General features: G+C 35.1%; 1 protein-coding gene across 2 annotated transcripts in view; it reads left to right on the top strand.

Annotated features, from left to right (window-relative positions):
• Positions 1-25900, top strand: part of LOC149548402 (uncharacterized) — a 256377-nt gene that overhangs the window by 217903 nt on the left and 12574 nt on the right. For both annotated transcript variants that reach the window (XM_089792478.1, XM_089792477.1), the window contains exons 12-15: positions 4216-4267; positions 23257-23308; positions 23408-23524; positions 23634-24626. In XM_089792478.1, coding sequence (XP_089648604.1) covers positions 4216-4267; positions 23257-23308; positions 23408-23524; positions 23634-24626 — 1214 coding nt within the window. The remainder of the gene's footprint in view (positions 1-4215; positions 4268-23256; positions 23309-23407; positions 23525-23633; positions 24627-25900) is intronic.

Here is a 25900-nt window from a genome sequence, read left to right as displayed (position 1 = left end):
TTTGAGCCAAGAATATAAAACCTAAACCAGAATTCTTTGAAGAAAAGAATTATAAAATCCATTGTGGATTTTTTGACGGGAAAAAATTATTAAACTCATCCTTAATTTTTTCAAATAAATTAACTTTTTTCGAGAATTCAGAAAAAACCAATGCTATTTTTTATGGACAAAAATTAGAAAACCTAGAAAACTTAGGTCACATGCGACAAAGAATAGTAGAAAATCTTTTTTTTTTTTTGAAGAAAAGAAAAATCCAAAACGTGGCTCTAAGAAGAGTTGAAAGACACAACCCATCACAATTTCATAGAAAATGGGGCCTGTTGGTTCCCAAACTGCACATTGGAAATCCAAGAGGTTTGCCAATTCTCAAATAGTAGTCCTCATTCAGTTCTGGCCAACAAACAGGAATAATCCGAATTCACCTGGATTAAGGCTTCGCTACACCTCGACAAGTAAACCCTCACTTCAAATCCACATCAACTGGTTCAAAGCTTTTCTATAGAGAATTTAAACTTGTAAGTTCTAAGGTTGGCATGGTCCTACAACTTGATCAAAATAAAGTTGAACGAATGCTTTAAATGATTGAATGTTTTATATAGAACCTTTTAACAATTGGGTTGATGCTTTCAGGAAATAAATATATAGATTACTGACTTCAACTATAAACCCAATGATTAAATTTCAACAAAGACCACTGCCTTTGCTTATTTGGGCAACAGAGTTAACCACAATGCAGATTATTATGTACAAATTTACGAGACTATATATATTTTAAAACATCATCAATTACTCCTATGCTTTGTAAGAAATAAATCTTATATTATTTTTTATGTTAGTCCAAAAAGGAATTTTGTTTTCCTTGGTGAGAAATCCAATTAGACAGATAAGGAAACACAAATTTGTTTTACGCTATCCTTGTTTGTCAAACAAAGAATGCGGAAAAATCCAATACAAAAGCTTTGGCAAAATAATTCAATAATCTCCTTACTGATGACAAAGGACAAATCCACATTCTAATTTTAATCTCGTTGCCTCAGATAAATAGAAACAAAAAAGGCTTTTTATTTATTATTAAAATATAATATTTGAATCTATATTTACAAAGCCATGCCTTATCATCCTTATTTCTCCTTACAAAATGCCTTGGAAATTTTTCTTTATTGACTTCTCATGTGTCTAATATTTTTTACTTTTTTCTACTTCTAAAATAATTTCGATCCTCATTATATATCTTTTGCTTCCAAAAGTCGTGCCTTTTACAATGAAGGGCCATATGTTTCTGTAAAATATAATTTACTCCTTTCTTTTAAACAATTGTATTTTATAATTTAACTTCTCCAATTTAGTAGCAGATTTTTATTAATTTAATACTATTAACATTTTAGTATCAGCATAGTTCCATATACCTCCCGATCGTTGAATCTCCAAGATGTCGAACCCCATGAATTTTGCAAGACAGTGTATATTCTGTACAGGTTTCTCCCAATTCCTGAGGGCACTCATATCTGATGTGGATGGTCATTGCTTGTAATACCGCATGTTTTCATTCATATTAGAAAGATGGAGCGATGTATATTTTCCTTTTCTGCACAGTAGTGATGTGTCCAAATAATTTTCCACACGATGCTTGCCTGCCAGTACAAATGTTTCAGAAGGCCTCACAATTCGTTATCTCGCATGGAGTATGGAAAGTTTGACCACGGCAAATGTCTTTTAAGCTTTCTCCTGCATGGGAATAGAACAGTGATACCTCTACCACATTTGTGTATAAAGAAGTATTGTCGTGCATCATTGGGCCTTTTATTCTATCAGCTGCAAACGTCACTGCCTGATCGCTTCTGAACTCATCTCATTCTTGCTTGACGTCAATACACCATAATTCAGGCTAGTCTGACACTTCAAGTATTAATACTTTTCAAGAACGGCGACTCTTGTTTGGTTGATTCTTGTAACGTCAGATTCCATGGGTGCATCTACTTGAAGCATATCAACACTATCTTGTGCTTTGGATATTTCCATCAAAATACTCATTTCTTGAATATTGATTTGCACCTCATCAATTACCGAGTGTTTTAGGATTGAGGGAATCAACATGCCTCTTTCCAAATGCATTAATACTGTTACTCCTTGTGCAAGGTTTAAATTGATTTGTCATGTCGGGAACGACCCTTCAGTAGTCCAGTCTGGAATTACAAGATAAAGAAAATCTTTTGTCATGGTCTGCTGGGCATATTCTTTGTTTGTGTTATTTATTGAATGCAACCTTTATACAACAAATGCTTCTTCGTATTGGCTCTTGCAAACAGTTTATCAAAAAATCCTCTATATTTTGGATCCGAACCAAACTCTGTCCACAGCCTGACCATGATATTGATTATGGCCACTGCTTCCATCTTCCATTGATGAGGTTGATATCCTCTTACAAACCTTCTGCGCTTTTCACCAACATCAATTGTCTTGAGCAACTTCTGGAATTTTTGACCTTTATTAGCTTCTGTCATGCGAGGCCTCTTTAAGTTATAAGATTTGACATGATATCTCCATTGTAGATGGTCACCATTCCTCAGATCATCAAATTAGTTGCAATTATATGGCTTTTCATCCACTTCTGCCAAGAAATGCTTGGGGCCATCTGCGGCACCTTATTCTTTAGAGTTGAGCGACAGGCAAAGTTTCCCTTACTATGATTTTTCTTCTATAACAGAAAAGTTTGAAACTTCTGCAAAGAACATGGCTCAAATGAATGTTGGAGTTGACCATTCTTTCTTGGCTGAGCACCATGAGTGCATGGAAAAAAGACATTCCAATGCAATTAGGATGATGAATCATGAGAATAAAAGGACAAACCCGACAGATGATTGCAAACAGAGTTCTGATAGTGGTATTCTAAAAGAAACACAACCATGTGGAGATATCGTTTCTGAACTTGGCCATAATAACATGATTCACAGAAGAAAATTTGCATATCCCAATAATTATTTAATGTCAGATTGTTACAAAGAGGACAGTTTTTCAAAGTGTTTGGGGTGCCAAGTGGGAGACATCTTTAGGGTATTCTGAGAATGAAGAAAGATTGGAAACAGGAGAATTTGAGGAAGACTCAGAAATTGGGAACCTACAAAAGGAGGCTCTAAATTTTTGCAAAAATTAGGGCTCCATCAGGGCCCAAAAAACTGTTGCACAGAGAATATAGAGAGGGAGGTCAGGTGGACGTGACTTGAAAATGGCTCGATGCTTAAGAACTCTTTGCAGGCCACAAAACTCAAAAGAATTGAAGCCTCAAATGCAGGAGACTGTGCAGGCATCAAGAAAACATAACTTCCAATGTGAGTTTTCACAACATGCGAGCATAAAGTCATGCGTAACAAACAGAAGCTAAATAGAGCCACAGGCCAGAAAAAATCTTGCCAAACAAAGAATATAAACAACCACCCCTTGTGCATGACTCTTTCTGAGAAAAACTCTGGACTTTTTTTTTTTGAAAGAATATTAAAAAAAATCTGGAATGAAGTCCAAGAAAAGGGCTACAAATTTTTTATTAATTTTTTTTGCCAAACTCTCTGATGCCGTATCGGTCCACTTTGATACCATGTATTGTTAATTGTATATTCAATAGTGAAAGTGAAGGTTACATTGTATAGGCAATTACATTATGATATTTGTTAAAAATAAAATGTACATAGAAGATGAAAATAAAAACTATCTAAACTGACCATAAAGAAAGATTACAATATTTTAACAGAAGATAGGTTTCTAGGAACAAAGCGATGGTTCAAATTTGCATAAGTCTTGGTTCAGTTCTTAATCCCATGCTTGGAGAATCTCCATTTGTTTCAACATTCACTTTAATCTATAAATATTAAATGCATGGAACTCCCCAGTAGCGTCAATTTGACAATTTGTACTACCAATTTAGTAGCTATATTTTAGTGTTATATTTAACGTTTTATTTAAGGTATGTTGTTATTTAAAAAACTGATTCCATTTTCTATGCTCTGTTTTAAGGTAGGTTGATTGTTTTTGCTGCTTTTTTCTCATGAGAGCGTTTGGTGAAATGTAGGGTTTTTCTTTATGTTTGCATGATACTAACATTCTTTATATAATAGCTTGCATTAATTTTTTTGGACAAAAACATTCTAGTTGGTTCTGATGCAGAAAAAAGTGGTTCTTTTAATCATTAATGTGTATGTATTGTACCCATGTTGGTTGTCACAGATGATGAACTATCAGAAGGACCGGCAAGGATAACTCTTCACTGTCCGATAAGGTTTGGTGACTGATCTTAAAGCTCACCAGTTCTGCAACTATTTTCTTTTTTTGATTTCGATGTAAATTCTTTGCTACTTTTGTTTAAATCTTTTACAAAAGACACTTGTTATTGCTGCATGCCTACCACCTTTTGCTGTGAGAAAAATATATTTCATGGATGTCAAATGTCTTTTAAAATTAGAGTATATTTGTTAATAGTTATTGGTGTTAGTTTCCCGGGCCGACATTTTTGGGTATGCATTTATGCATGTAACTTTAGAGCCTCAAGAACCAAGAAAAGTCCAAACATTATTGGTTAACACCTTAAGTTTTCATGGGTAAAGTGATGTGTCATTGCAATGTCAGTCTAAAGTCATTGAGTTGATGGATTAACTAGTTCATTATTACGGTCATACTATTGAAACTTGTTAAGCATCAACTAAAATTAGTGGTATTTTATGAGTTGTTTTTATCATTTATGAACCAAGTTAATCACATATGGTTTTTGATTGAGTCCGCATGAATTTGAGTTTCAAACTCATTGGGAGTACTCAGTGAGATTGTATCTGAAGTTGTAGGAATTGTAGATACTAAAAATAATGTGCCCAATGGTTTTACCAGCCCTTACAATTGTGAATACATCAAGTCTGAATGCTGCAGGGAAGACGATGTGTGGAGCTTTTAATAGGCAGAGAGCAATATTACACAGACCAACAAGACAATGGTGGGAAGCCATGTATTGAGATTTTGGGACATAAGAAATGTACAAGGAATCCTTTATTGTTGATCTTGAGATTTGTGGTTGTGGACATAAGCAATTTGTGCAATAGATCCTTGATTGTTGAGGTTTTTGCAACAAAAGAGGCCGTTAAGATCCTTATGGATCCAGTGGCATTGGAGGCTTCAAAGTCACTCAAATAGCATCTACAACAATACTTGTGAGGGCTCTTGTGTCATATGATGAGTGATGTTTTCATTACTCTATTAGTTGTTGGTAGATAATGAGTGCGTACAATAAATCCCTAATTTTTGGAGCACTATTGAATGCATATGTTTCGTATCTTTTTCATTTGTCAACTTTTGTTGAGTCGCTGAAAATCCAATTTACAATTGGGTTTGCTAAGTTTTGCAAAGTTTTGAGTTTTGATGCTATGATTGCAACACTCTAAATCCACTTGTCTAGTGGGTGGGCTATATATTTGAAGTCATATTTCCAAAAAGGATAATTGAAAATGTATAGTTGTGATCTGTATTCTTCAAATAATTGCTTAGGTGGGAATATATATAAGCATTCAAATTCGGTGACCAAACTTTATATACAGGTGGAGCTTTACTATATATGATGATATAACAAACATTAGACTATAGAAGAAAAGGACGAGGTACACATGGTATTTTATGCAATGTATCAAACTAATTTAGACTAATGTTCTAGAAAAGATTATCATAATTTAATAGGCCATGTTACTAATTCGTCTCCTTCTATGCCTGAATTCTGGTGTTATGCAATGTATCATAGACTAATTTAGACTTATGTTCTAGAAAACACTGCCATAAATTAAATGGCTATGTTAATAGTTTGTCTCTTCCTATGCCCAAATTTGGGTTTGGTTGACTGATGTTCTAGAAAAGATTATCATAATTTAGCAGGCCATGTTACTAATTTGTCTCCTCCTATTCCTGAATTCTAGCGTTATGCAATGTATCATAGACTAATTTAGAATTATGTTCTAGAAAACAATGCCATAAATTAATTGGCTATGTTAATAGTTTGTCTCTTCCTATGCCCAAATCTGGGTTTGGTTTGTTCCCAATTTGGATTTGGAGTCAAATTTTCTAGGATTTTGTTCAAGTCTATATCAATTACTGTAGATTCATTTTGACCCAATTTGCATGAATTCAATATAAACATCATGTGCCCCACATTATACTACCTATAATTTTTTTGGACATCTTTGAGTTTTTTGGTAATATACTTAAGAAAAAATGGAAGGGCAAAAACTTATTTTCCGCGGGGTAGTGTCCCTTGGATTTTTGGAACACTATCTTCCGTACATGATGAGGACACGAATTTGCCATCCCCAAAGGCATTTTGCATTTTGAAATAGTTTCTTCATTGGTTGGTAGGTTAAAAAGGGCAATAGAATATTACAAATCCTATTTGAGGAGTTAAAAGACCAAAAAGGCAAAAATGTGTTCAGTTTACCATATTTGGCAAGAATAATATAGAGTAGTAGTTAGTGGAGAGGTTTTTCATTTATGAGCTGCAAGAGGGAAGGTTTTCCATCAAATCTTCTTCATTCAGTTATGTTTTTCATTTTCCATTTTTAACTTTCTGGCCATATTAATTTTCAGTTTTCTATTTTTTTGTAGCATAGGTAGGGCGTATTGAGTGAAATATTTTTTATTTTAAACTTCAACACCATTTTACATTTCATAATCATGAGCAAGCTTTGTTTTACATTTCATAATCATGAGCACTAGTGAGATAGGGGAGTAGTGGTCGCGTGGTTGTTGTAATGCAAGAAGACCTTGTGCTAAGGAACTATAGGGAAGGTTTAGTTGATGTGGATGTAACAGATGCAACAACCTCTAACCCACTTGAGTGCCCTTCCCAAGCCCTCAAAGAATATGCCCCATTCAATCTCAAGTAATTTCTCCTTTAATTTGCCACAAGAGCTGACAAAGATAAGAAAAAAATTCCAGTGGTAGTAGGGAATGAGAGCCATTTATATCACAAACATAATTATGGTAGCTATTCTAGAGTCTATTGCCATCTTTTGTGAATAGGTGGTCAAGCGGTTAAAGTTTGAGAAAAAACCCAAACATGAACAAAATCTTGAGGCAACTAGATTGTACATGGAGGAGGCCCATTAAAATCAGGGACATTCAATATAGAATGTGCAATCTAGTATGCCTTTGACTCATCCTTTTCATGGGGAAGAAAGTGCCACGACCAAATTTAATGATGATTTAATTTAATTATTTAATGAAAGTATTAAAATCACTTTAATGGCGAGTTAGAATAATTAACAAAGTTATTAAATAATTATTTCCCAAAGTTCAAATCAAATTAAAGCGGGGGAATAAAAAGACAATTTAAAGAAAGAAGAAGAGGAAAACTCTGGGAAGACAAAGTCACAAGGATGTGCTATTAAAGAACATTGAGAGGCCCATTTTGATCTAGTTTGGTTTATGATTTGGATGTGCTAGACAAATTTCTTCTCCATTCAAGTCTGAAACATCATTTGACTCATATGTCATCTCAGTCTTGCATTCATTCTCTTCTGCAACCAATTCATTATATATAAGTTTGAGAAAAGAAACTGATGATCATACAAGAGACTTAGTTCTCGCATTCTATTGAGAAGATAAGAGGGTGGAGGTCTGCACTCCAAAGGTATTTCTTGATAGGCATTAAACATCCTCATGAAGAATTATAATGCAAATTCCTCTTTCTGCTTTTCTAAGTTAACAAAATGCATCCAAAGGAGATATATAACTTGGACTTTCATCATCTTCTAATATTTGAAAGAGAAGCTTCAAATCAGGATCATATGGCGAGATTCCCAACTCACGAAATTTTCTTATCAATTCCTTGCGTGGAGGCATGATGTCTAAAGGTACCTCCCGAAAAATATTCACCATCCTTATGAACAAATGTGTCACGGATTTGCCTTCATATCTTTCTAAATTGAAAAATGCATCCAAGGGATGTATGTGTGCTTCCTCCATGGTATAATATAGATCTGCTTCTTGATCATAGTACATATTTCCCATGTTAGGTAATCAAATCATTTCCTTCTGAGTCTTCTCCCTCAACAGAGCTACCAACTGAAACTTTATCGAATAGAGTCGCCACTTCTTTTAAGGAATGTATTAATTTGTTGATCTTCCGAGTTCTCACTTCTAGCAGAGTACACTTCCAAACAAACTGTTACAACTACTTACTGATTTTGGTCTGCAAAATTTGAAATTCTGGGTAACTTGACAACACTTGTTGCGAGCAACTCTCCCCAGTAGAGTGGCCAATATATTGGTTCCCAAAGCCGCAAATTGGAAATCCAAGAGCCTTCCACTTCTCCATTACGATTCCACAATCAATGTTAGCCAATGAATGAGAATCATCTTGATTCCGTTGCACGTTATGCTCTGCTACACCTAGGCAGGTAGACCTTCACCTTGAATGCTAACTACTTGGTTCAAGGCTTTTCTATAGTGAATTTTAGCTTCTAGCGAGTTCTTCGGTTGGCAAAGTCCTTGAACTCGATTAATATGGAGTTATGTGATAGTTTGAAATGAATGTTTTGTATAAGGTTTTTAACATAGTAACACGAGGACGTGTCCCCCCCCCCCTTTTTGCTTGACGTCTCGAAGACTTCAACGCATCGGAGACTTGGGGACTCCATCTCCCCGTCCCCAACGGCGCCACCAGATTCCACCACCTCCACCGAGGATGGGGGACATCCTGATATTCACTATTTGTAGATTCGACTATATATGTTTAATGTTCGATGTTCCAATTCAATGCAATGTTCAAGTATTCACTCTTTTACATCTTTATATCCTATATTGCAATACATATTTTCATAACTAGCATTTTTAAGTACCATATGCATAGATATATTCACCCCGCTTGTCTCGCGCCGCCGTCTCCCCATCGTCCCCCCGCCATCCCCAAATTAAGGCCCCTTTGCCCCTCTGTCTTGGAAACTTGTCCCCCCGTTCCGTCGTCCCCCCATCCCCCAGGGCGGTGTAACTATGGTTTTTAACAATGGATTTGAGGTTTGTAAGAAGGAAGTTATAGATTTTCTGACTACAAATATAAATCCAATACTTCAATTATAAAAAGACTAGTGCTTTAGTTTATTCAGACAATAGAGTCAACTACAATAAAGGTTATAAAGTACAACTTTATAATGTTCTATGCACATAAACAATAATTTTTTTAATAATCAAGACGCAACAGATCAAATATATATACGCAATTCTAAACTAGTCCAGATTGTGCTTTAACTCCTAAGCTCGAGGAGACAGACTGGACACAGATTTGGAAACAATTAAGTATTTCATAATATCTGCAATGATCGAGATTAAAATGCCATAGATGACCTCATCCACTTATTTAACATAATTATACAAAATTAAAAAAAATGATTATGAAAGAGGAATCAATTGCAGTTTGAATCTCCATGCGTTTTAATAAAAATAAACAAAGGACCTTTTATTTTATTATTAAAATAAAATAATTGAATTCACATTATAAAGCCATACTTTGCACCTTATTCCTCCGTACAAATATATATGAATGATTCTTCTTTTTTGAATGTCTTTCCAATATTTTGTCATCTGTGTTTCATCTTCTACTTATATCCTCTTATTTTAAGGATCTGTCTTTTCATATGAAAATTTATAAATAAAACTTACATCCTCTAAAGTTTATCACATCTCTTCATATTTTAATTTCTTTTGTTTGCAATGTTAATTACTTTGGAACTTATTTTCTCCCGAATTTGATTGATTCTCAGTTATTATGCCCTCCACGGAACTTTGAATATGTCTGCATTTATGCATTACCTGTCACTATTTCTTATCAACATTTATACACTTTGATGAGTCTCCACCACCGGTGATGTGGCGAGAATATTTTGACCTAGAAGGTGTTGTATATCACCATTTCTCTGCTCTGTATATCGGGCATCTTTGGCATCGTTGACCCAATCTGTGTACTGGGCATTCGATGTCAAATTATATATTCTCTCTCAAAACAAATGAGTGGATCCTATTCACTACTCCTCATACACATATTTCAGTGCTTTCTTTTTTGTGAGAGGTTATATGCCTTCGTTGTTGGTTGTATTTTTTTTCAATTTGATACTTATGGCTTAATATATATTAATTGCCATCTTTAAATTTTATTCTATTTGAATTCGCTCATCTTTGACATATGATGCCTTCTATTTTTGGTTACACAATATTCGTTGCTGTGTACAAGTTCACTGCTATTCTTTCATCGGTTAGCCTTTTATACTTGGCCTCCTTCAAGCCTTCACAGTGAATAAGAGTTTTAATTGTTAGGCCACAGCACATGAATTTCGTTCTGCAGAGTCATGATATGTGTATATATTGTGCCTTCCTACTGGCATATAGTTTGGTCGCTGTGGGTTTCCAACTTGAAAACAAAGGACTTGAGCATGCTGTATAGTGATCCCATATGTTAAAAAATTTCCAACTGCTGATTTCATAGTTGAATTCTCATCCACTGTGAACATCAGCTCTTGTGAATGACGTGGATCCTTTGTGAATTCCCAGCACTCAAACACACGTTGCTTATTACATTCGATCTTGTGAATTATTTATCCTCTATTTCTGTGTTGCTCTTTTTAATATCTCGAGACATCTTTATAGGCATATGATTCTACAGTCCCATCTTTATTACGTAGAAACCTTGTTCTTCACAATACAATTGACTAATACGTATTCCCGTCACTGCTTCTTGTATATGAAATGGCATTTGTTATTGTTGTTCATATATTAGTTCTATCACTGCCGCATAGAGATTCCATGCTCTATTTGGAAAATAGAAATTTTATTATTTTTAAGAGCAAATTTGTTCCCCAAATCTGACGGCGTCATAAGTATGAAGGATGCATCCTTTTGCTGCATGTATGAATATTGGCATTTATACATATAAACTGCTGATATTTTTATTTACTGAATAATCATTGCCAATGTCGCTGCTTCTTATATATGTTTATTGCAGGTCATATTGTTTTGAAGTATTCTTTTCATCCTTGACAACAATTTGGAGCAATCCCATGACCTGTTTGATATCAGATATTTCTGAATATGAACCAGCTCCCCTTTACATTCTCCTGATCATGTCTTTTAATGTTTCAAAGCAGATTGTTTGAATATAAATAGTGGATAAGATCCAAAACTTGGCAATTAAGTGAATGCATCAGATTTGCTTTCTCCATGAGTTTCTCACACACATGATCAACCATTAAGTGAATGCATCAGATTTGCTTTCTCCATGAGTTTCTCACACACATGGTAAACCATTAAGTATCTTGTCATTATTCCTTCCATTCTTTTTGTTACTTCTAATGTCAAGTAATAAAGACAGTATATAAACAATAAAATGATATAAAGGGATCATAAATGGAGACTCATAAAATTGGGCTCCATCAGGTTCTATAACTGATTATGGAAAGTTTACATGGGTTACTTGATGTGAAAGCCCCTAATTTTGGTAAGAGGACTAAGATTTTTAGAAATTATGTTAAGAACCAAACCTTTAATCATTATGTTGGATCTTAAATGTAATAAATTGATTCTACAAATGTCTTAATGTTTTTTAAACCAAAATGAAGAGGCATCTTCCAGAAAATGTGAGGGCCTATATGCAAATTATTTTGTCTTTACTTGTTCATGAAGATGATCTGCAAGAAGTTGCAATTAGTGAAAGGAGCAAAACATCTCGCCTTTGGCTTATGAGTTCTTAGGAAGGCTGATTATGTAGAAGATTGAAAGGTTTGAGAAATGGATGACTGAAAGTGAACTTATCTCAATGGGCTTACAAGTTGTAGGGTCTCACACAAAGAGTAAGAACCAAATGAGGAAAGAGAAGATCTGTTTCACATGTTAGAAGGCATGGATACTTGATCGTATTTGTGGGATTAATAAGGGAAGAGACATATTGCACCCAAGTGGTGATGAGGGAAAAGATACAAGTGAGAATTGCACCCAAGTGACGACAAGGGAAAAGATATGGGTGAGGATGGTGTCATGACTCATGATGAGCAAGCTAAAATAGCAGTTTCAAATACACCCATTACTGTGCATGGTGACAACAAGAAGGATAAAGGTTTCTGATCAGCTAAGGTAGACAATTTGGAGGAATAATCAATTGCTATAGTTGAGGAGTATTCAAAACTCTTTATAGATGATTTGCAGATCTGTATTGATAGAACATGTAAAGAGGAAGACTTCTTTGGTGAATCCATATATGACCATAATGCTGTTCTATTAGTGCTACATGAAGAGTTTACAACATCCTCTAGAGGGACAGATGAGAATGATGGTCATAATGTTCTTACAGTTGTGAACAAAGCAGAAAGTTTAATGTATGACAGTTCATGTATCCTAGATGAAATTGAACAAAGGCCTTTCACATTGAAAGATTTGAAGGACAAAACAATGGGCACAAAGGAGAAGGTTGTGTTGACTTTCGGATCTACTACAATTGTACTAAGCATTGCCATATTGTTTTGGTATATGTTTTGAAATGACGGTGACCTCTTATTTAAATTGAGAATAAGCAATGAAGAGACATGTTCGTTTACGAGACATGTCTATTCATTAATTAGATAATTAATATAATAAAAACTTAATCATATATATATATATATATATATATATATATATATATATATATATATATATAATTGATTTCTCTCATATAAACTTATATCTCATATATGATGAAATCATATATATAAATTATATCTCATATAATTATATATAGATTTATCTGTTAGAAGCTACCAAACATCAACATTCCCTCTTAGCTAGGGAAGATAAACGCAAGACAAATATTACACCATTGGTAATATTAGGCATGGAAAATTTGAAGGATTTCTTTTGATTAGAAGATATCCACCATTTTGATATCACATTTGATACCATGAGTATTGGCCTTAAGAGTATATAATATTCACCAAATACATTGAGTGATGGTCTCCAGAATATCAACACTTGATACTCACCATGTACTCAATAAGGTAATGGTCTGCAGAATATAAATATATGATATTCACCATTTTGATATCATATTTGAGTATTGGTCTAGAGAATATCAATATATGATATTCATTAGATACTCTTTGAGTAATGGCCTCTAGAATGTCGAGATGCAAGATATTCACCAAGTACTACAAGTCATGGTCTCCAGAACATCAAGTTGCATGATATTCACCAAGTAATCGGTGTAATGGCTTTCTAGAACATCAAGTTGCATAACATTCACCATGTACTAAAAATAATGTTTATAAGTTATGTGCACATGCATTCTCATAATGCTTACCATATAAACATCCAACATGCAAAAGTATAATCTATCATGATCTACATAGATATCGTAAGATATCCATCATAATATAAATTAAGTTATTGTAAGATTGTCACCTTTTAATAAACTTTTGCAGATGCAAGTGACATCATTTGGAAGTTGTCACTTCCTCATGGTGTACACAGGGGGTAGGCCCATTAAAATCACATAGTCACGAGGTATATTCATGAATCATAGTTCTCTGGATTGCTGCAATTTATTGATTGCTAGAGAATCCATCTCACCATGTTTTACTCCCTTTGAAACAATATGATCATGATCACCAAAGGTTGACTGAATCATATTCTCTATCTACTCCCTCTCTTTCAAGGTTGCCTCTAATGAAATGTCAATCTCTCTCTCAATCTCCCTCTTATTCTTGCAAGAACATTCTTGGAAAAGATCAAAGCAATTAGTCTTATAGTACATATTTGAAAATAAATAAGAGAGACTAATATAATTCTCAACAAAATATAGATAAAAATATACTTCGAACATATATGCATATATTCAATCTTCTATATATATATATACACTTTAATCTATATTTTCAACATATTATTTTATTATTTAACCATTCATACGGGAACAACCTTACATTTTACACTGGCATGTAGCCATGTAGTCATTCATATAGGAGTGAGTGTAGTTCCTACACCAGCATTGAAGAAATTTTAATTAATCCATATCAAATGATCAAATTGTTCAATCTAGAGCCCATAAATCAATGGTGATAAACAATAGTAAGAAGTAGACAAAATTGAACCAATAAACACCAGAAATATCCTGGGAAAACCCTTCTAGAGTGAAGGAAAAAACCCAACCACATAACAAAAATATCATTTTATTGATCATAAAAGTTCAAGTGTTCAATGCCTATCGCTTAATGCGATATAAATAACTTAAGGAGAGACTCTTCACATTCCAACCGAAGGTCTCTCCGAATTCCCAAAACGAGACTCTTAATTACAAATACAATAACAACTCTTTGAGTTTCCATGCCTCAATGCATGTCGAATGACACATCATTATGTTTAATATTACCATTTAAACATAAGTGTCCTTTTTAGTTGAACGTAACAATAACAGTAATAACGTTCATATTTCTAGAGATAAAGATCTCTATCGCAACTACCATCTTCAACACTCCCTCTTAGCCAGAGAGAGATCTTTAGCTGAACAATCACACAAGACTGCAACCAAAATGTTAATGATAAAATCTCATCCCATATATGTTATAAGATTCATGAAAACCTGTAACAATCAATCATATTCATGGAATCACTCAACATGAAACCCTGTAACAATTACTGATATTCATGGAATCACTCAACATGAAAACCTATAACAATTAGTCATTCATGAATCACTCAACATGAAAAGATTTGCAAGACTCATAGCTAAGCCGTTATTCAAGGACTCTCTCAATGTGCACTGTCATGGAATCTCTCATGACATCCAACTCCCATCACGGAATCTCTCAACATGATGTTCACTGTCGCATAGTGAAGGAGTTATCATAGCTGATCTTACAATCTCATTTGTTTACATGAATAAAAATAGGCATACCAAATAAGACTTAGTTCCATTTAAGTTTCAAAGTTTACAAATACCACAAGCATCACATGCATATAAGAGAATGAAGGGGGATTCCAAAAGTACTCCCTCTTAATTATGAAGCCTCCATTTGAAGCTAAAATCTCCCTCTAAATATCAACATCTCCCTCTTACTTAAGTCAACCTTTGGCCTTTCTTGTTGATCCTGCAACAATGAGAGATAAAAAGAAAACAATCAGTCATAGATACTAATACAGTAGCATACTCCCTATGAGACTGAACTTCTCCCTTTGGTAAATATCTACCCATGATTGTAATCAGTATTATCATGTTCATTAATCTCTAATCATTAAAAAAAATACCCTGCAATCATGGCGGATAAAAAAAAAATTAATCCATCACAATTTCCATTATATGGATGCTTATATCTTTGTGTCTAACAACATGCAACTTGAGACATACACAAGAGTGCTTTCTAATCAATGAACTACTTAGGGCATCAATGCAAAGTAAAATAAAGCATATTAAAATAATACTTATCTTTGGATGCACACGAACCCGGTTGATGAGACCTCCTCCTTAGACAACGTTCTTATACAGGAAGCCTAAACTCTTAATATTCCATTGCATCTTCTTGATCTCTAAAAATACAAACATACAATTTTATCATCACTAACCCCAAACAAAAATTATTTCCTTTTGGCATCTGGAAAGCTCGTGCCCAAAAATATTTTCCATGATTAGAATTTGGTTTCTTGCAAAGAAGAAACACCTTGATCTCTACTCAACAAACTACTTTGAAGCAGCCATGAGTGCCGCCAATGTTGCCAACGAAGCTTCCACTGAATCCTCACTTGACATATTCTTACCATTCACTCCTCTTTTATGATGATGAGATTTTATTGAAGCCGGCCAAGGTATTCAAAAATATCTTGAGTGGAACCACACCAGAAGACGGTTATAACCAAACTGACTTTACAAAGAGTATATGATACCAAGAGCATTATCCAAGAGTTGGGCATGAAATGAGCGACAGATAAAATAATAACCACGAAGAGTATTCATGGAAGCCATCCACCGACAGACAAATAAACTGAGTTGGGCTCTTGATCTACTTGCACTTCTGTGAACGTATTATAGACTCCCTATTCTTGATTGTATCAAAATGGTCAAAAGAAATAGCTTCGACTCATTCGTCAAAGGATAGCTTAACGATCAACTCTTTCATTTGCATATTCACTATGAGTCATTTGAATGTGACGAGTTTCTAGGAAAGCATAACATCGGATGAATAGAACCAAGAAGGCATCACTCATGAGACATAATGCATAGACCCAAAGATGCATGACTGTTAGTTACATGACAAGCATAGCATGCAATACAAATCAAGAAAGATCAACCGTTACGGTCATAGAAATATATCGATGGTAGACTAGGATGACAAGTCATCTCACCCATTGAGTCATGTCGTACGACATCAACAGAAAAGAAATAATCATGGGAAGAAAGATTATGAAAGAAGTGAAATGTCTGTTACGCTAAAAATGGACTTACCAATATGAGTCATTGACTTCTAATTGGAGCAAGTGAACTCGGTGAACTCTGTGCACATAGATCCGTGCAACATTCATATGGATTTCGTTGTCTCCTTCTGTGCCATGCTTCGATCGAGTTTTCTATTGTTCCATGGTTGAAATTTTTTGTCCAATGCCTTTCGAAGTTTTTCTCCTACTCATATATTGAACAAGAAGGTACTAAGAGAGTAATGCCATGCAAGACTCGAGAAGAATGATTGAGAAAAACCATGCATCACATATTTCAATCAATCTTCAGAAAGCTTAACTCTTATTGAGTAATCAAAACAACAGTCCTGAGTATTCGCCATAAAACTTCACATGTCACGAGATTTGATTATGGTTGTGCTCCATTGCGGGAGTTGCACAAAACACCACCCGCGCTTCCACCAATGCACTGGTGTTCGCCCTGCTGCTGCCACCCCCTTCACCATCATTGCGAACTCCACACTGAATTTGAATTTGGAAAGCCAAGGACTTATTCTAAATAGAAAATCGATAATGTCCACAAGCTCTAAGGGGTGCTTGGATGAGCACCCAGAAACACCCATTTCTTCTACTTTATGCAACAATTATTAAAAAAAAGTGATTCACATTGCAATCCAGATTATGGATCGATGTCAAAAGAAGACAAAGATAGGAACCTCCAATGTTGTTAACTAGGCTCTGATACCATGTTCAATCTAGAGCCTACAAATCAATGGTGATAAACAACAGTAAGAAGTAGACAAAACTGAACCAATAAACACTAGAAATATCCTGGGAAAACCCTTCTAGAGTGAAGGGAAAAACCCAACCATGCAATAAAAATATCATTTTATTGATCATAACAGTTCAATTGTACAATGCCTATGGCTTAATGCGATATAAATAACTTAAGGAGAGACTTTTCACATTCCAACTGAAGGTCTCTCCAAATTCCCAAAACAGGACTCTTAATTACAAATACAATAACAACTCTTTGAGTTTCCATGCCTCAATGCATGTCGAATGACACGTCATTACATTTCATATTACAATTTAAACATAAGTGACCTTTTCAGCTGAACATAACAATAACAGTAATAACATTCATATTTCCATAGATAAAGATCTCTATTGCAACTACCATCTTCAACACAAATCTCATCATATATAAGCTTTCATATTTATTCACATGCCATATATCTATTAACACATTAACAATATAAGAAACATAAATAATATAATCCACAATAATATGAAAGGAAAAAACTTAGATCACATGTACTTAACTTTAAGGTGTCGTTACCTGATATCTTCTTACTTATTGCACATGATCCCTATTATTTGGACAACCCTCTTCGTTGGATAGTCCACTCTCACCAATATTTGGTTGCAATGTGATTCAACTGCTAACCTCAAATTGCCGCAATTAATTGGTTAAGAGAGGGAAATGCAATTGTAGTCTCATTGTTTCATTGTCGAACTCCAAAGACAAAATGAATAGCATTTTGTCTCTTAGTTATAAGAAATTAAAAGATTCTGATGGCCAACATCAGATACAGTTTGACAGTGCAAGTTTCAAAACTTGTTTGTTGGGTTTTACACTGAACCAAAGTCTTGTTTTTCACATCTGCTTGTCAAGACTCGAGACCAGTTGGGGGGTTTGCATGTTGTTAACATGCCCAGTCCTGCTGCTGCTACCTCTGTGCAGTCTGGGGCTGGGATGTGTCTTTGTTGGCTGTTGCGTGAATGACCCTTCTGTCGTTGCATGGATGCCTCTTGTCTTAGTTAAGGGCTTCCCTAATGCATCAAACATCTTGGGTGCTGGGACATCTGTTACTGGTTACCATAGAAGCTCCAAGTGCACCCAGATAAGGCATAATTCAAGTCTCTCTATGACAAAGCTCCTTACAACCCGATGATTTAGAGACATCATTATATATTTCCTGTATTTCTTAAATTCTGAAGTGGAAGAGCATCATTGCATATTGAAATTTTTGTTGCTTCTTGTCGACAGCACAATTGCACCAAAGACCTTGTAACATATCGCAGGCCAAGAAAATCAATGAGAAATGATATGCCATCAGCATTCGCTCTGACAAAATAAATTCAATTCACAGAAGATTCATCCCATCTTCATTCCATGGGCACTCACAACAACGTAAGCATGCCACTCTCCAAATGTTCGAACACTTGTTCTTCTTATTAGTGCTAGGTTTCCATCTTTGCATATAAGCATTCCCCTTGATCCCTGAATTTAATAATGAATAAAGTTGACCCCCATATTCTTATCGCAAACTTTAATACTTTAATCATAACACAAATTGTTGCATAGAAGCATACATTTAAGTTAATACTGGACTCTATTCCTGAAATTGTACCAGTACAATAGTGCAACGTGCCTCATAAGATGATGCCAAAACATGAGTTATGAAACCAAGAAATAATATAGGTATACGTAGGGGAATGTTCTTTATTGCAAGTGACTCCTATGACATCTAGATCTCCAGGCAATCTTTATGCTCACAAAATGACTCCAATGTCTCATGCAATGAACAATAAGGGATAACAAAAGCTCCCAGCAACCATTAGCCTAGTTTGGAAGCTAGCATGACTTTGTGAGTCTTCTATTCAGGCGCTTGCTCCCTAGTAGGCTGCAGGGTATGAACTCCTGCAATGGCCTTGAGACGAGAGTATCATGTTTACCCAAGGTTATGTCAGCTGCTGAAAGCAGAATATACACTTGATCAGATACTGCAAATATTACATGTTATAAGTATTCGCAGATATAGAGACCTGAAGGGACGTCTCTCAGATCCATCTTACGTTATTTGCCAACCCATCTAAGCATCCAATCAAATCAATATCGTGCATTATAATTCATCACTCGCTGTTGATTGCCGATATTGTCCTCTAGTTGAAATCAATATACTCTTCTTATTTCCTTTGCCCGTCTTCTTATACGGTTGTCCTTCATCATATTGAAAACAATATGCTTTCTGATATGTTTTCAGACATGATTTTAGATAGCTTCCAATTTCCTGAGCTATTTAATTTGTTAATTACCTCTCATAATTTGTGAATTTAGGTTTTCATTTCCTTTACATTTGCAGTTTGGCTCTGATACCATTTTGATTTTCGGATCCACTACAATTGTACTAAGCATTGCCATATTGTTTTAGTATATGTTTTCCAAATGACAGCGACCTCTTAGTTAAATTGAGAATAATGATGAAGAGACATGTCCCGTAAAGGGACATGTCTATTCATTAATTAGGCAATTAATATAATAAAATCTTAATCACACACACACACACACACACACACATATAAAATATTAATTTCTCTCATATAAACTTATATCTCAAATATGATGAAAATGTATATATAAATTACATCTCATAAATAATTATATATAGATTTGTTCGACTGAAGCTACCAAACATCAACAGGTTGTGCAGGTATTAAGAAGGGTAGATGAATCTCACAAATGCATTGAAGATCTTTTTTGGAAATCTCAAATTGAGATGTAGGGGAGTTGCAAGTAGAGTCACTAGCACAAAATTGCACGCAATCAAAGAAGCATTTGAAGCGATGAAATTATATAAGTCGCAGCTGTTAAGAGATAAGGATCTTGCTATCAAATTTGTGGAAGACTAGGAAAATGATGTTGATGGTCTCTGTTACCAGCTCACCATAGCTCAATTTTCTCTATAGAAATAAAAAAATCAGACGTGTTATAACTGCAGCCAAGGAACGAGAATCCGGTACAAGGGAGATGGAAATCAAACAAATAGCAGAAGGGATTGATAGACTCCTAAAGTCCTAAAGGAGGAAATGGGGCTAAATGATTTCAACAATTTACATACTAAGGAGATCCAAGATGTTGATAAAAGGATTGAAGAGTCTCACAAGGAAAGAGAATGAAGAGGAAGAGATGCCAGTGTTGCTGTTTTTAAAAAAAAAATTGCAAGCAAAAGAGGTGGTTGAATCATCTATTGCTAAATTTGTTTTTCCTCATGCTATACCATTTGATGTGTCACATTCGTCATATTTTTAAAAAAATGTGCAAAAATATCTATACTTACTAGTCCTTCATTTGTACTACCCGAAGAAATAAAACTATGAACCACCCTTCTAGATAATGAGTATTCCAGAGTAGTTTGATAGAGGATATGAGACAAACATGGTTGAGGGTGTATGTTACATCATCATGGATGGGTGGAGTGATGTCAAACATAGGTCACTCATTAATGTTATTGTCACTAGCACAACTGGCTCTTATTTTAATAGAGCTATATTTTGTTTAGGGAAAAGGTTGGATGCAACCTTCCAGTTTCAGATTTTGAGAGATGCTATAGAAGAGGTTGGACTTGCTAATGTTGTGCAAGTATCACTGATTCAGCCTAGGTGTAGGTGTGTAAGATAGTTGGATTGATGGTGGAGAGTGCTGATAAGCACATTTTTTGGACCCCATATTGTGTACATGCATTGAACAACACCTTGAAGGACATTTGGAAAAATTCATTGAAGAAAGACAATAGTGTTTTGAGGCTAGAATGTGCAAATGTTTATTTGCAACTATCACACATTTCTTGTGTTGTTTAGGACATTTTCTAAGAAGAAATCCCTCAAGCACATGGAGACTAGATATGCTAGCTACTTTATTTTGTTGGAGAGGATGCCTGAGGTACAAGAAAACCTACAATCCATGGTGGTGAATGCAGAGTGGAGCAGATGACATGAGTCCATAATACCAGAGGGAAGAAGTGTGAAACAAAGAATCCTTGATGATACCTAGTGGTCTACAATTGTTGGGGAAAAAGATATCTGCAGATGTAATAACACTTCTGATTGAGTGCATCACTTCATTTAAGAAACTCCATTTATTCAACACTCTAGCATTGTGTTTCTCAAATGAAGTGATGCACTCAATAAAGTAAACACATAACAAGTTCTTTTTGATCCTTTAGAGAAAGTAGCATTAGAGGCACACATGGAACATGTTAAGTAATAGTTTAAACTTCAACTTCTTAATTTATTAAAGAAAGTTGTATTGGAGGCAGGCACATGTAATCTTTAATAATATTTGCTAGGAAGATTCTCTGTCATAGAGAATGATATGCAAATTAGACAGTGAGAGGATAGAAAATCAGCTACCATGCTTGTTTTCTGAGCTTACCTTTTCCTCAGACCTTTTGTACTCTATATCCTTTTATCTCTGTACAGGATTTGCTTAGAAATTAAGAGTTTTCCACTGTTCTTTTGTCTGGTAATTGGGGTTTCAACATGATAATTGGAAGAATTGTTAATATTTCAGCTGAATTAAGTTTTATTATTACACTTTGGCAGAGATGATGCCCTTGTTAGTGTAGCACATAGCTTAAGGGTCTCATAGGTGTTATCTTAAATCACTTATTTTACATACTGTGGGATTATCGGGTATGGTAGTACTGGATCATTATCTACTTATCTAAATCATTTGATTATCACTTTTATTGGATTCAAAATGTATTGTTTATTTGATTTCCTTGAGTTCTTGTGGGTCTAATTTTATGTTATCTATCTACGATTGTGCTCTCCTATACTTTATGACAAAGATAGGTTTTGAGTTCTGCTGTAGGTATTGATTGAGATTGATAATACTTCTCATTGTGTGCATACTATTAGGAAAATGCTGGTGCTATATGTAGATCCAGTGATCAGCCATGGATCCATTTCACATCCATTTTCATTTACTCTCACTTGAAAGTTAAATGTTTCCAGTTCATACTTTTTATGAATAGGATCTAGTGATTGTTTTAATGTTCTTTTTTTTAATGGTTTTACAAGGATGGAGCATATATGCCCTAAAATAAGCTGGTTGAGTGCATCAATGACCTGTTCTACTTTTTCCTCTAAACTGTTCCATGCATCCTTTTAATTATGTAAGCTGAGCTACCTTGCTAATTGCATCTGAGCTGCTCATCTGATTCATTCTGGTAATTTAAGCTACTTCTGGTTGAGGTATTTTATTGCAATCTCTTCATCAAGCTTTATATGATCATCTTATTATTATCCCGTGAATCTCCAAAACGTGCCATCCCCCTTTCTAACAACAAGAAGCCTGTATGGTGACCAAAATGGTCATCCAGATTCCAAAGCTACATGCATAGTCTTGTGTATTCAGTATTATCCACTTGATATGCAAGCTCTTCCTTTTTTTTTATGGGATCAAGCCGAGTTATCTCCTTAGCTAATTGTCCACTGCATTCTATTTAAATTTCAAACGTCTCAAGTGAATTCCTTGACAAATCAGAGAATAATGTCTAGAGTTGTGAATGCATGATCAATGGAAAGAAATCCATTGGTGTACAGCCAGAATATATAAATTCTAACTGCCCATGTGCTAATGGTTCAGATGTGAGAAGGAGTGGTTATTGTTTACTTCTTGAATCACATTTTTGTATTTCTTTTATTCCACGATCAATCTTTTTTTTTATAGTCTTGGGGTTATCCTATCGAATAGGATACCTTGGCCTTGAACATGTACAGCAACCTGTGTAACATACTTAACAAATGACGAACTCGATTCTGAATTTCTTGCTTATGTAATTGTGATTTGCCCTGAAATGATAAAATCAAATCATATGACTACAAGTTACTTTCTTGGGGTGACTACAAGTGTTGCAAACATATGACTTGTCATGTTATTGTGCCTATTGTATTTTCTAAAAGCAGTTAGCAGTATCTGAATTTTTTCATTACAATAGATCTAATATTGGTGTTTACTCATCCCTTCTCACTGTTTTGAACTGGCAGCTATCGTCGCATTGTGACTCCAGTAAAGGGCGCAACATGCAGACACCACCAGGTATTTTTTTGAGTTAAATGTGTTTGCTTCCCATATGCACAAGTTCTCACTAAAGTACATCATCTCAGCTGCATTAACTTTCAAGAGTTCACCTTTCAGTGTTTTGACTACGAGAATTTTATGGAAATTAATTCGAGACGACCTTCATGGCGCTGTCCATATTGTAATGGACATATCAGCTGCCCTGATCTCCGCCTTGACCAAAAGATGGTACAGGTAATCTTGGTTTTCTTTGGTCCTAAGATCAGTAGATCCTTATTCTGGTCACAAAGCATCTGACGTCTAGTTTTCAAATTTACACTTGAATGAATATTGTTGATATTAGGTCCTGAAGGAGGTCAGTGAAAATGTTACGGATGTAATGATAAAGGCTGATGGATCATGGAAGGCAATGACTGATAACAGGAAGAATCAGTCACAAGAAAGCAGCGAAATAGATGTAGATGATGGTTTGGATTCTGAGGGTCAATTAGGCACTACAAACAGTGTCATTGATTTAACATCAGAAAAGAGCGAATCTCATGGATTGAATACTGGTGGGGGGCATTTCAAGAGTTTACAGGGCCCTACAAGTGCTTTTCATGCTGGTTATAAGTACAGGGATACAAGTGGCACAGTAGATAGGAAACCTGATTCTGAGACCTTAAGGAAGATTTGCATTAACGACCCATCTCCTGGTGCATTACTGGATAACACTATGCAAGTGAATGCACAGGTGGGACCAGCTACTCTCACAAGAGATAGAAATCAGGTATCTGTTACATTTGGAACCAACATTGTATCCATGCCAGGCCAGGACCATTTACGTGCCGGGGTTGCATCTGATAACTCATTTGCCCCTGTATATACTGATGCAGTCAGTTCTCCACTCAGTCGGGGACTTGTAGAGGCCCGGAATTTGGTTCAACCTGTAAACCCTTTGCAAAGTTTGCCATCAACTAGATACTTCGTACCTACTGAAAATCGAGATTTACATTTGGCACATTCCGTTCATGGAACTTCCAATACTGCTGTTGAAGTTGAGAGACACCCAAGTAGATTTGTAACAAGGGCGCCAATTGCAATTCAAGCTTTGCCAGCACAGACTCAGGTTGCAAATACAAGGCCAAGGAACAATGTGCTTCGTTCAAATTCCTCAATACAACTTGGCGGTGGTTCAAGTATTAGTCAACAATTCGCTCCATCAAATTCTAGCCTTGAGACAGCAATGTATACCGAACTTGAAATGCAACAATTGCTTTCAAGGCAAAGCCAAAATCCACAGACCACTGTAGATCATCCAGCTTCCTTGCCAATGCATTTTCAGGCACATTCACAGGCATGTTTTTCTCATTGGTTCAAAAGTTCACATATATTGCATGCTACTAACGACTTTTATTTATTTATCGGAGTTATTTGAGTTGAAGCTGCTAGCATACTGATGTCTGAATAACTGTCACATACTCTGACAGCCACTGGGAAAGCTTTTAGCCTTTTAGGGCCAATACTAAAACTGTACAACTTTTTTCACCACAGCTTTTTACTACAAAGAATTTTGGTCTTTAAAGGCTTCTCATATTCTGATATTATAGGTATACATTCAACATCAGGGTTGCTACATAGCTACATGAAGTGCTTTGGTCTTGGTTTACATTTTGAATGTGTTGTGGTGAAGTACAGATGGTAGAAATGAAAATAAGCACAAATACAAGAGCATACACAATATACATAAAAATCATAGTTGGAATACTTGGGATAATTGCTGAGTTGAGCTTAAGCTTACACAGCATTTGTGCATTTGTGATTGTGATAATAAAAGCCAATGGAGGCTGTTAGTGAAAAAGTGTTCTATATATGTTTGTCCTTTCAAACCTTACCCTCTTGTGCTTTGAGTACCAGAATCTCTAGGCACTTCCACATCTCCCTGATCAAACACACCAGTAATGTTCAGTTAGATATTTTATTATTTACCTAATATATCAAGGAATATAATATATCAAGGAATCGGGATCTTCATGTAGCCTTGCCTTGTGCAATGTGTGTAAAAACATCCAGTTTTTCTGAGTCACAGCACATCGCCAACACTCTAAAAATATACAACTTAATCAGACTTGAAGTATTGTGTGAAACCTTGCACAGTGCGCAAGAAGCATGAAAGTCTAGTAAGTCAACCATTTTTTATTGTACAAGTCTTATCATCGAAGAATGCACCAGACTTTTAAGATGATCATTTATGTGAAGATGCTATTTTGTACTCTTTTTATTCAAATCTAGTAGAAAACATGTCCCATTTATTTTGCAAATTCATTTGATACATTTTGAATTCTTTTTGCATAAAATTAGTTTTTGAAAGAAATTTGTGTATTTTTTAGATTGCCAAGTTGAATTTTATATGTCTGCCAAGTCCAAAGTATGTGAACAATAGTATAAGTGGCCCTAAATAGCTGCAACCTTGTGGCCACATTTTGAAATTGCTGATGACTCAGCAATTGGTATTGCAATTTAGGAGCATATTGTTTTTGATAAACTTTTATTTCTCTCAGCTCATTATTTAAATCATTATTTTCAACCACACTTGGATTATTTTTCAGGATTTCATGACATCTTAATATG

The sequence above is a fragment of the Cupressus sempervirens genome, chromosome 7, assembly GCF_028749045.1.
Source record: "Cupressus sempervirens isolate cs-2001-9-10 chromosome 7, ASM2874904v1, whole genome shotgun sequence".
Taxonomy (NCBI): Eukaryota; Viridiplantae; Streptophyta; class Pinopsida; order Cupressales; family Cupressaceae; genus Cupressus; species Cupressus sempervirens.
The sequence above is the reverse complement of the archived record's forward strand: the minus strand, read 5'-3'. Positions and strand labels throughout refer to the sequence as shown.